Below are 13,395 nucleotides of genomic sequence, written 5' to 3' on the forward strand. Positions count from 1 at the left end.
GTTGCATTTTTTTATAGATTTATTTATTTTATACATGTGAGTACACTGTAGCTGTCTTCAGACACCAGAAGAGGGCACTGGATCCCATTACAGATGGTTGTGAGCCACCATGTGGTTGCTGGGAATTGAATTCAGGACCTCTGGAAGAGCAGCCAGTGCTCTTAACCTCTGAGCCATCTCTCTAGCCTTCCCAGTTACATTTTTATATATGAGCAGATATACAAGATTAATTAATATACAAAATCCAATCACATTTCTACCGATGAGCAAATATACAAAATTAACACACAAAAACCAATTGTATTTCTACCCTTGACCGCATCCATAAGACGAACACACAAAATTCAATTATATTAGTAGAAACAATCCAAGGATGACTAAAAAAAATTTCCACCTCACAATGGAACCAGAAAAAATAAGATACTTAGGAATAAATTTAACAAAAGTAAAAGACTTAAGCAGAGAGTATAGGTCAGCAGAAGAGCACTTGCCTATTGTTCATGATACCTTGGGTTTGGTTCCCTAACATAGTAAAAATATATTATTTATATATGTGTACACATATGTGTGACATGTGTATGATTTTTTAATATATTTTTTAAAGATTTATTATATATAAGTACACTGTAGCTGTCTTCAGACACACCAGAAGAGGGCATCAGATCTCATTACAGATGGTTGTGAGCCACCATGTGGTTGCTGGGATTTGAACTCAGGACTTCTGGAAGAGCAATCAGTGCTCTTAACCGCTGAGCCATCTCTCCAGCCCATGTGTATGATTTTTAAGCTAGAACAGTGCTGAAAGAAATGAATAGCTACTACATGCTTATGGATGAAAAGGCTCAATATTATTAATAACAGTGACAAAGTGGGAAACTAGAACTCATTATTAGAAGCATCATTATTAGAATTCTTACTACTGGAATTAATAGTTTGCTAGCTTGTTTTTATTTCATGATTGTTTGTTTTTGTTTGTTGTTTTGTTTTCTTGAGACAGGATCTCTCTACATAGTCCTGGCTGTTCTGGAGCTCTCTATGTAGAAAAGCTGGCCCCTAACTCAAAGAGATCTGCCTGCTTCTGCCTCCAGAGCTGGTATTAAAGGTGTGCACTACCACACCTGGTTCAGTTTGCCAACTTTATAAGATATTAACCATAGTTAGTCTATGACACAGCAATTTTACCTCGTGGGTATGTCTACTCATGAAAGTGAACATTTATGTGCACACACAGAGACTTGTACATGAATGTTTACAGTAATATTCTTCATAATTGCCTCCAAAAGTAGAGCCGATATGATTTCTGTCAAGTGGTAAATAGGTTAACAAAAGGTAGCGTATCTTCTGGGCATGGTAGTACAGGCCTTTAATCCTAGCACTTGAGAGGCCAAGGCCTACCCGGTTTACACAATGAGTCCAGAACAGCCTGGGCTATGTAGAGAGACTGTCTTACAACCAAAAAAGACAAAAAGTACAGGGGTTGGAGAGACAGCTCAGCAGTTAAGAGCACTGGCTGCTCTTCTAGAGGTCCTGAGTTCAATTCCCAGCAACCACATGGTGGCTCACAACCATTTGTAGTGGAATCTGATGCCCTCTTCTGGTGTGTCTGAAGATAGCATCAGTGTATTCGCATATATAAAATAAATAAATCTTAAAAAAAGAAAAAAGTAAAATTCCTGAATGTAAATAAAGTAATGCATATTTCAAAACTTGTTGCCAGCTAGGAGTGTTAGCTTAGTGGTAGAGTACAGGGTTAGCATGTACAAGCCCTAGGTTTGATTCCTAGCACCACAAAAAAAGAAAAAGAAAAATATTGTATACCAGAAGTATGCACAATATGCAATTTAATACAATGTTATAATTAAAAGTAAATAAAGGTTAATATGTGTAAGATAATGTACAAATCAATCATGTTCCTATTTTGTTGTGAGTGTATCCTAACCAATAGTTAAAAGGTTTGTTTCTTTTCTTATTGTGAGACAAATCTCACTTTGTAGCTAATTTATCCTTGAACTTGTTATCTTTCTCCCAAAGTTCAGATTATAGGAATAGACAAGTACTTTTGAAATAACGTGTATATGTGTGTTTCATATATAGACTTAAAGTATTCACAAATATGAATACTCTCTTAAGGACTGAACTACAGGTGGGCTTCCACATATAGCTAAAGTATGTAATTTTAAAGAAAATATATAACCTTGATAGTAATTATGGGACCTACATTTAAGTCTTTACAAGATTTAAATAAAATCGATAAAAAAAGACTCAAAAACTACAGTAATCTCAGAAGCAGGAGAATCTCAATAAATTCTCTTCCAACTTGGCCTACATAAGAAGTTTCAGGTCAGTCGAGGTTACATAATGAGATCCTGTCACAAAAACCAAAGTGCGGGTAAGGACCAGAGATTAGACATAAACTTAAAAAGACAGGAAAAAAGAAGAAACTTGATAATAAAAGTTTAGAAGCTGGCAGTCAGGCAGATGAATGGCAACTGACTTCAGGCAGCTTCACTCCAGATGTTTAGAAAGCTAATTCCTGGTAGAGAGAGGTGATTTAGAGTTTATGGCACTCACTGCTCTTCCAGAAGACCCAAGTTCAGTTCCCAGCCCCTGTATCAGATGGTTTAAAGCCTCCCTCCTGTAATTCCAGCTTGAGGGGATCCAATGCCATCGTCTGGCCTCTCCAGGCACCTGGTCACATGTCATGTACACATGCACACATATAAACACAAGCAATTGAAAACAAACCGAAATCCTCAGTCGCAGAGGGAAAGTAGTAGCTAGAGGAGACTTGAGTGAGAGATATTTAAGAACTTTAGCTCTACTCTTCACCCCGTCCAGTGGGCAGTAGATCATTTTCCCAGAAGTTCCTAACTCTGTAAAGATGTAATATAGAAAATACTGCCATCTTGAAGGATGCCAGAAACAGTTGGAGGCTTCACTGCTCTGCCAAAACCAAGGGGCTGAGTAGTAAAATTCATACAGTTTTAGCTTCTTTCAGTAGTCACCTCACAGATATTAGCACTAAGGGGCTCTTCAGAAATGGCTTCATCCTCCTTGTACTCAAGAGTTCCCATTCAGCTTGAATTCCTTGCTCTCACCTAAATGAGCAAGCACACAATGATAGTCAGACAACTGAGAAAAACCTGACGGAGGACGCATACTACATAGGAAGATTGGGGGATAGAGAGACAACACAGGGAGAATAAATCATAGTAACCATTTACCCATGTTCTCTTAGATATAAACTTGAATGCTTGAAGCAAAATTAAGATCTAGTAGGATGAAGCCTTTAACTGGCTAATACTGTTCAACCTCTGGGTAATGAGTCACAGCTCTTCATTTATAAAGACTAACTATGTTTTATGGGCTGCCAAGATGGCTCAGTGGGTAAAGGTACTTGCTACCAACCCTGCAACCTGAGTTTAATCTCTTGTCTATAAAGTTGAGTTCCAGGACAGCCAGGGCTAAAAAGCATTGTAAAATATAAAATATGTGTGTGGCTCTCAGTTCTTTAAGAATAAAATAGTTTGACTGGTACTGGGAGTTGGTATATTTGTGGTAACACTGGGTTTGTTGGTCTGATTTCTGTAGGTGCACAGAAGATGGGTGTCCACACAAAAAATTCTTTCATACACGTTTTCTTATGCGAATGAGATTAACACCAGATTGTTCCAAAATGTTGATCTCAACGTCCTCTGGATATCTCTTGATTTTGCATGATCTGGACTTGACTAAGTCTTTAGAAGTAGGCAGCTATCCCATTCTGAGAGCAAGAAGAACTACTTCAAGTTCAGGTAAGGTTTTTTGGTTGAAAGCATCTGAGCCACGGAGGGGCAGGTGTTTCTGGTCTAAGTATGCTTTCAGAGACAGGAGGTGAAGCCATTCTCCAGAAGCTGACTCACAGCTTTCCACTGAGGTGTGATGATGACTTTCATGTATCTCTGACAATGTTAACTTGTGCCTCTGGAATGACTCTTAGCTCTAAAAGCTCTTTCGGATTTCTATTAGCCAGAGAATCATCATCCTTGCCTCAAGCTTAGTGATGGCCCAATATGATACCTGTCTTAGGGTATTAAATTATAGTCACTTCAACAGTTCTAAGTGTGTAGTCTGTACTACACTTCTGATGTCCACTCACAAGCTGATGCCATCTTGGAGCATCCTCTTGCTGGAGCCTTTTTTATTGTTCATTGCTGATTTCATTAAATGTAAATGAAGTTGGGCTATATTAATATTAGCTGATAGGCATCCTATTGCATCTACACATCGAAATTAAGAGACTGGCCTAGAAACATATTCATTATTGATATTATTTAAACAAGAGCCAAAGTGAAAAAAAGACCTTTGGTTAAAAAATAACTTCAAGGGGTTGGGGATTTAGCTCAGTGGTAGAGTGCTTGCCCAGCAAGCGCAAGGCCCCAGGGTTCAGTCCTCAGCTCCAAAAAAAAACCAAACAAAAAAAAAAAAAAAACTTCAAGTGGTTGGATTCTTTTATGTGCACAGGCTTCTGAAAATTCCTTTTGGTGCTGAAGTGATGGCTCAGTGGATTAAGCCACTTGCCACCAAGTATGACAACCCGAGTTCCATCCCTGGAACACACGCAGTTAGGAGACCCAACTTCCACATCTTCTAACCTCCCTATTTATGCAACAAATAGATAATATAGGTTTGGATTTGGTTTTTTGGTTGGCTGATTTTTTGGGTTCCCCCACACACAACCCTTCTGAGACCCCTGTGTAGCCCTGGCTGTCCTGGAACTCACTGTAGACCAGGCTGGCCTCGGGCTTAGAGATCCACCTCCTGCCTCTGCCCCACAAGTGCTAGGACAGAGGTGTGTGAATGATGGCTCTCAAGTTGTCCATTTTTGACTGAAAAGCCAAAAAGCTGTTCAGTCTCCTAAGGATGACTCAAGTTGTAGCCGATGTCTCAGGGGGTCCGGTGGCCAGGGTCCCTGTGTTAAGTTAGGCTGCCAAGGACTCCTACGGAAGTGTGCAGCTGCTAGAAATGCAGTGTGAAGCGTACTCTGTGGACTGACTTAGCCTGCTCGGGGTCTATCCTCATTTTCCCCAGACGTTAATTTGTCCCTTCTGTTTTAGACGGGAGGGGCAGAGGTGCCTATGTGTTTATTTGGCCTTTTCTCTTATTTCACATGAGACATTACTGTGGAAGGTTTAAGAATGTAGACCTGAAACAGCCAAGAGCTGTCCTGTCTTCATCTCCATTATCCAGTTTACATGAGATTTTGTGTACATGCTTTAGAAGTTTTAAAAGCTTAAGCAGATAATTAAAAAATTAAAAGAAGATGCAAGTGTTGTGTTAATTTTTCAATTTCCTTTTCAAGATTTGACCACTTCATCAAGTTCTTCTGGTTCTAGAGTTTCTGGTTCACCTTGTCATCACAATGATTCAAATTCAACTGAGAAACACGTGTCACGAGCCTCTCAACGAGAAGGTAGGTTAAAAGTTGGGTTTGTAGTCTTATAGCAATAAGTTCTACCAAATAGCTTTCTTTGGTCTAGTTTTAACTCATAAAAACAAGTGCTTAACAAGTGTTATCCTTGGATAACAAAAATCCAAAATCTTTCATTTATTTTTTGTATCTCAGGAGTTTCACCACGAAATAGTCTTGAAGTCTTAACCCCTGAAGTTCCTGGTGAGAGAGACCGGGGAAACTGCATCACATCCTTACAGCTGCATCCCAAAGGCTGGGCCACCCTCCTCCGGTGCTCAAGCAACACTGACGATCAGGAGGTACAGGCTGCAGGGCTTCACATTCAGCAGGGCTCATTGGACAAATTGCTGCTGCCCTGTGTGCAGGCCTTAGGCTGATAACCAGGCTCAGTCCCTGCCCTCGGGGCATTACTACCCAGCGCCTGCTTCTCAACTCCTCCACCCCTTCTGTTGCTTTATCCTTTGCAATCTGTTTTTCCTCTTTTGCCTTGGTACTGTGAGCTGGGAAGTACCCTAAAGACCACCATCAGCTCACAGTCTGCCTAGCTTCTTCATTCTTACCCATCACCTAAGGAAACAAACAAAACCATATATTAAACATTACACTGAGCTGTTCAGCTAAGCTAAGCTAATATGAGGTTTGGGGTTTAGTAAGACAATTATCACCACTGTCTCCTTAAAAGCCAGCAAAACTGAGAAGGAGGGGGCTAAACTGATGCCTGGGGGAGAGTTAAAAGACCTGAGGTCCCACCACTGTGCTAGGCAGAACTGCAAAGAGCTCACTGGCTCTGCAGACTGAAGGAAGGGTGAAGGACCTTTGAGGTGCAGAGACATATACTCTGGGTCCTGAATTGTCCTGCCCTCAAAAAAGTCATAGCTAGCCTCAGGAACAAGAGGTCTTAAAGCATCATAGCACACAGTGACCTTAGTTTATGGAGATGAAGTATGAGGGGTGCGTGTCTTGGTAGTTCAGAGAGGGCTGGTATTCTGATTGATACGCTGCAGCATTCCTGTGGCTCTGGCTCTCTGTTGAGCTTAGGATGAGGTGTGTCTCTGCAGTACTTACTATTTGGAAATCTAACCTCGCTTTGCCTCCTTTCTCCTCCAGTGGACTTGTGTCTATGAATTCCAAGAAGGAGCTCCAGTGCGACCTGTCTCACCTCGCTGTTCCCTGCGGTTGACTCATTACATCGAAGAAGCAAATGTTGGCAGGGGCTACATCAAAGAACTTTGCTTCAGCCCTGATGGACGAATGATTTCTTCCCCACATGGCTATGGGATTCGCTTGTTGGGATTTGACAAACAGTGCAGTGAGCTTGTTGACTGTTTACCCAAAGAAGCCAGTCCCCTGCGGGTGATTCGTTCTCTGTACTCTCACAATGACGTGGTTCTGACAACAAAGTTCTCTCCAACACATTGTCAGATCGCCTCAGGGTGCCTTAGTGGACGGGTCTCTTTGTATCAGCCAAAGTTTTAGGCACAACTTACATCAAATGAGGAACTCTTCTGGTGTTTGGCTTATAAATTACTTCAATTTAGGTGAAGTATTTTCTTTTTTAGAAGATCTTATAAGTTTGGATCAAGCTCTTGGTTCTTATGGGTCAGTGAACAGATGTGTGACCTGAGTACTTGGCCTTCCAGCATCATCCGGGCATCACCATTTCAACCACACGGCCCTGTCCTGTCAGCATTCCTTTGCCCTGGTCTGTGCCCCTGAGCTTGGGTTTTCTTGGTCGTTTTGCATGTGGCTTATTCTCCTACCCCCGTCTCCACTGTTCCCTGCCTCTTTCCTTCTCTTTGATTTTGAAATGAATTTTATGGACATTTGGCAGGAGCCTTGGTTGGGATGAGAAAACCCATGGCACTAGTATTAAATAAAACCCAGAAGTTGGATGTTGGCACACTGGTTATTGAGAAAGTTCATCTGCATCTATCAGTATACTTGGCCTTTAGAGTTACTGTCAGATACTGAGCACAGGGATGGCGTTACTCTCATAACTGTTAGGAACTCTTGCAACAAGGTATCTTTTTAAAGTTTCCTGTTAAAATTATACACGTTATCTCATGTGAGATTTGTTGTGAAATTCTAGAAAAACACTACAACCTTTCTGTATGATTTATGTCGCTGGTATGAATTTACAGTCTCCAGCATCATGTCTTTACTTGCTATTTTGTTCAGTCAGCAGCATTGGAGAGGAAAGGAGAAGCAATAAGCTTGGTCATTTCTGTTGTACAGAAGATTTATTCATTAGGTTGGCACAGTATCTGGCCAAAGAGTGAGGAGATTCATGTGACTTAGATTGGCTATGATTCTTTTAATCACACAGATGATGTGTTTATAGTCATGGGGTGGGAGGGAAATCAAGTAAAGATTTTATTGTGTTTGTTCCTTCAACCAGGAATCAGTTCTCAGTGTTAGTAAGAAGAGAGCTGCAATCCTCTTTAAGCTGCTGTCAGACCTAGAGTCAGGGACCTGACTGACACTGCTGTCTTGTGTTTGGTTATGGAAAGTCTGGGAGACAGTGTGTAAGCACAGGCTGCTCCTGTTTGAACAGACCATGTTCTGCCAGGCTCTGCTACGTTGGCTGGCTGGTTGGCTGGCTGGCTGGCTGGCTGGCTGGCTGGCTGGCTGGTTGGCTGGTTGGCTGGCTGGCTGGTTGGCTGGCTGGCTGGTTGATTGATACTGTGTTGAGATATATTAGAAGCTGGAATTTAGGCCATGCAGTAGCAACTTTGCTCTCTTTGGTTGCATGCCCTTTCCATTGTTTCTCTAGTATTAGGATGCAGATCCCAGAAGGACTTGTAAAAAATGCAGGAATCTGGGCCAGACCTTAAAACTGATTTAGGTAGGGAAAGGACAGGACTCTTTGTAATAAACGGAACCGCATATCTGCATCCAGGTGGTCTCTAGGTCATAGTTTAAAATACAACTTGAAATGGCAGTAGATATTTCATTATCCATTTGGTGCTTAACATAATTCCCACAAGATGTTTCATCTATTTAAATAGTAATAATATAGCAATTTTAGAGTAGAAAATAACTTGAAGTGATATCCAGTTCATTGTTGGACAAATGAAAGAGGTCACATGATTTGCCTATGGTCATACAAAGTTAGTGGTAAAGTCAGGGCTTTGATTCAAGTCTCTTAATTCCTTGCTCAGGGTAGCTTCTTCTGTATATGCTGGCTTTAAAAAAACATCAGTGCTTGTGGGCATTTTGTCTTTAGGTTATATATTATTGTAAATAAGATGGTAAGATTGAAGAAGGAAGAAGGCATGGGAGTAGATGCTGAGAGTTTGATCCATAGGAAAAAGTATTTCAGTACTTACAGAAATGCTTAAGCGATCCAAACATGATGAACACAACAGTTCTCTCTGGTTCACACACCTGTAAGAGCTTGAGTCTCACTGAGAACAATGCTAACTCTGGGACAATCTTTAACACTAAATCAACACTCCTTATCATAGATGTTGGAAAAGCTGGAAATTTTGTACTCATTGAAAAAAACCAAACAAGCACAATGAAAATCCTAGGCTTGCTTGCCATAGCTTTTGACAAAAGTTTTTTCCCCAAAGAGAATAGTTAGAGAGGAAATGCAGCAATTAAGACCTCACAATTAAAAACTATTTTGTATAAGGATTAAATTGATACTCAAAAGAGTCCATAAATGATATCAGTTTGGAAAGAGTTCTGTGTCAGATGTTATACCCACATGTCACCTAACTCAAGCCAGGGATCCTTGAATCAACTGTCTTTGAATACCTACTATGTGTCGAAGAATGTGTCTGCTTTAATATACCAAGGGGCCCCTACAAAGGCCCTTACAAGGTAGGTGGGATGAGCGTCAATCATGTTGAAAGTAGAAATGTGTCAAAAAAATGGAGTGTGACTGGCCTAGGGGCAGCACTGGATTCAGACTGACATTTGCCTGTTGATTTTACTGCTGAGTTCTGTAGTTCATGTTAGTCTATGTGCTTGCTATCATCTGCACATCTTTATTACAAGGCTGGCCTCCTTCCCTTCAGTACTGCATAAAAGATCATTTCAACACTGATGTTTCCATGAGATGGAGATTATAAACTCAGGCCATTTCTAACAGAAAAATTACTCAGATGAGCACCCATGGTGTAGAAAAGGTGCAGGGGAGTCAGCCTTGTAAGGACGCAAAACCACACAGATGAGGGCTGACAAGAGCCAGCAAACTTGGCAGGGAACCTTTGCCCTCTCTGAGGTCTAGTCAGGATCAAGACAAAATCAGACAGTACTAGCCAGGGAATTGAATGGCCGCCCTTTTTGGTTTTGGTTTTGGCTTTTTAAGACAGGGTTTCTTTGTATAGACCAGGCTGGCATCAAATTCACAGATGTCCACCTGCTTCTGACGTCCAAGTGCTGGGATTAAACACATGTGCACCCACAGCCTGGCCTTAGGGTCTCAGTCTAAAACTCTGGTGTTTTTTACTGTTTTATGTAGTCATTTTTATTATAATTGGTAGAAATATATTTTAATTGATAATGAAGCTATTACTGTTGGTAAACCTTGGTAAATAAATCATTCTCCTAAATAAAAGCTTCCTTTGGAAGAGTCAACAGGAATGCTATGTTGAATGACTTGTATAGATGTATCAAACACACAGTAGTTGCTTATTTTCAATCATGAAATGAAGAGCTAATGTAAGAGCTAGCCAGTTATACAGTGAAACCCTGTTATTAAAAACAAATTCTCAGAACCCAAAGCATATGTATATTTTGTTTTTTTCTCCCTATTGTATTCCCAAGAAGGCAGCACAGCAAAAAAATTTTAAGAAAACAACACAAGGAAAATATAAATTTCATATTCCCTACTCCTGCATCGAGGACCAGATCATGTCACAATTTTCAAGGCTGTGCCCTCTAGAAGGTGAGAATAAAGAAAACACATCAAGCATCTTAGAAGGTGGGTGTTTCTCACCCTGGAGGACAGAGCAGTGTCTATAAATGTCTGTTACACGTGGCTTTTATCTTCATTATTTATTTTTTTCTAGAAAAAGTTTCTCTATGACACCTTGGCTGTCTTAGAACTCACTTTGTAACCCAGGCTGGCCCACAATTCAGAGTTTCCCTTGCCTCTGCCTACCGAATGCTGGGATTAAGGGCATATGCCAGCACACCTGGCTTTCATTTGGCCTTTGAAAGCAGGAGACATGGCCTGATAACTTCCCGATGACAATCATCTTTATTCTGTGACCAGTGGTCTTGGAGTGCTGTATAAGTCCACTTAATAACACCTTCTGTTGGTCGTGAAGGAGTCCATATATATGACTTCTGTTTGGATAACTAATGTATATCTTTTAAATGCCAAACTTTTAAATTTTCAGTTATTTTTTTGATGCAAGTCTCCTTAGGGATGGTAGTCTACCTCCCTGCCTTTTTAAGCAGTGTGCTCAGTCTAGTTGACTTCATCATGAAGTTATATTCATGATGTTTTATTGCAAATCCCCAATGAGCTCTGATGCCCGTGAGACATTTCAGAGAACAAAAGGGCTATAACAAAAGGGAGGAATGGCTCAGTGAGGGATTCCTGCAGCTGTAACTGTTTGCCTCAGTTTTAGCGTTAAGACGAGTTTCATATCTGCAAAGTAATGTGTTCTATTGCTGTGCCTGTCTCTAACAGGTTCCCATTTTCTTCTGTGCTGTCTTCAAGTTATGGGCTGTGACATGAACTAACCAGTCCTGTAGGGCCTGCAAAGGAACTGCACAGAAAGCTCCCAGTTAAAGGTGGGGTTACTTCAGCTTCCGCCGAGTAAGGGAAGTAAAAACTGGCTGCTGCTGGATTAAGAACTAGCCGAACCGAAGTCGGGTATGCTGACACAAAGGCTCTGCCTCTTCAGGGACCCTTCATGCCTTTAAGAACACAGAACAAGAGGGAGGAAGGAAAAGGAAAATCTAGGTAGGCTAGAGAGGGAGGTGACACTGAGTAACCATGAAAAGGTACTCTAGATCATCACATTAAAAGACAGTTTAGTTGGGGCTGGGGATTTAGCTCAGTGGTAGAGCGCTTACCTAGGAAGCGCAAGGCCCTGGGTTCGGTCCCCAGCTCCGAAAAAAAGAACCAAAAAAAAAAAAAAAAAAAAGACAGTTTAGCGACACTGTAGAGTAAGACTGCACTAACATTACGTTCTCCAGGGAAGTCCAGACTGTGTATGTCCTGAGACCTGCTCCCCTCCAAATGGTAGTAGAAATCAACAAGAGAAGTCTCCAGTTTGCCTGTGTGAGTTGCTGTCTGGAGTTGTAAATGACCTGAGAGAGGTTTAATCACAAGTCCCAGGGGCCGGAGAGGTGGCTCAGCCTTTCAGAGCACTCTCTGCTCTTCCAGAGGTCCTGAGTTCAATTCCCAACAAGTACATGGTGGCTCACAACCATCTGTAGTGGGATCTGATGCCCTCTTCTGGTGTGTCTGAAGACAGCTACAGTGCATTGACAAACAAATAGTTCTTTAAAAAAAAAAAAAAAAGAAGTCCCAAGGAGCACATGTCATTCAGGTGTCTTTTGAATGTATGTATATATAAATGTCACTATAAGTGATGCTCACCCCCAGGAATAATAAAATAATATTCAGGATTTAGATCTGGTCACAATCTTTAAGATAGGCCAATCTGTACTTTCCCTTACACAAAGAGCATATTTGAATTTTCTTTTAGATTTGACTGTATTCTTTATTTCCAAACTCTGCTTTTTAGGGGGATAAGGGGGACCAAACTTTAGGTTTGTATTTTTGGCAAGTTTGGAATATTCTAGTTACTATGCTGGCAACCAGAACATACCCAGCAGGTTCTAAGGTGCTATTGGCCCTTCTGCTAGACTGTACGCTCCTCGAGGGCAGGGCTATCTTCTTTATTCTTGTATCCACGGTGCCTGGGATAAGATCTGACAGAGTAGTTGTTCAATAAATATCTGTTGAATGAATTAAACCTTCACTATGTGTGGCCTCAAGTTCTCATGAACCCAGAATGTGATGGAAAATGATTAAGCCCCAGAGGTAGCCTCGGCTTGTTTTTGTTGATAACTGACAGGCCATCATCATCTGGGTATTCCTTAGTGATTTTGAAAACTAAATTAGGACTGTACTTTTCATTGGCCATGGATTTGAGTCCCTGCTCTATGGTCAGTTTAGGTATCGGAGACAGAGATAAAACTAAGGTCTCTACCGAAGCTTACGAAATAGACGTAGATTCAGGATTGGTGATACCAGGGAGGAGGAGTTAGAGCGGCTCCACACTTGCATCATGCCCTCGTGTGAACACAGCTCTACGTTTTCACATGGCTCTGGGCTCACAAATTAAGTACCTCTTACCATGCTGTGTGACAACTGAAAAAGTAAGAATGAATCTCATTCAATTCAGAATATCTTGCCAAACTAGATGAACTAACTTAACAAACTTTAGCTCTAAAATTCACATTACCTCTTTTGCTGACATGTTTAAAAATACTTAAAAATAGAACGTTTTAGCTGGACATGGTGGTACATGCCTGTAATCTTAGCACTTGAGGGGTGGAGGCAAGAGGATCACAAACTGAAGGTCAGTTTGTGAGGGAAAGAAGAAGGCCAAGAGCTCTGCATTCCAGTGCTCATTAACGTATATTGTTGAGAGGCGGTCGCTTCCTATTAGTGCTGTAGCAGGCTCTCGTAACCTTCGTGGTTTCAGCCAACACGGAGATGAGGTTAGATAATCGTGGGCAGCATGTGTAGGGGATCATTATTCTTGCTGTGTGCTGAGTGTTAGTGTAATATCATGTGCCAGGCTCAGCATTCAATCCTTATGAAGCTGGTACTGTTATCTTTCACAGTCAAAGCTTTCTTTCCCTCAGTCACATCCTTAGTGGGATAGATGTAGATCTTCTGCCTTCATGACCTAATGGCTGTACTTTGATAGCGTTCACTGGATTCAACCTGCATGTCGTTTTCA

General features: G+C 41.2%; 1 protein-coding gene across 1 annotated transcript in view; it reads left to right on the plus strand.

Annotated features, from left to right (window-relative positions):
- Dcaf10 (DDB1 and CUL4 associated factor 10) overlaps positions 1-10,159 on the plus strand; it is a 36,866-nt gene extending 26,707 nt beyond the window's left edge. Inside the window, 4 exon segments of the mRNA NM_001107935.1 lie at positions 3,592-3,794; positions 5,342-5,452; positions 5,606-5,751; positions 6,560-10,159. Of these exon segments, the coding sequence (NP_001101405.1) occupies positions 3,592-3,794; positions 5,342-5,452; positions 5,606-5,751; positions 6,560-6,928 (829 nt within the window). The 3' untranslated portion in view covers positions 6,929-10,159.
- Positions 10,160-13,395: the final 3,236 nt, after the last annotated feature.

This window comes from Rattus norvegicus, chromosome 5, assembly GCF_021556685.1.
Source record: "Rattus norvegicus strain SHRSP/BbbUtx chromosome 5, alternate assembly SHRSP_T2T, whole genome shotgun sequence".
NCBI lineage: Eukaryota > Metazoa > Chordata > Mammalia > Rodentia > Muridae > Rattus > Rattus norvegicus.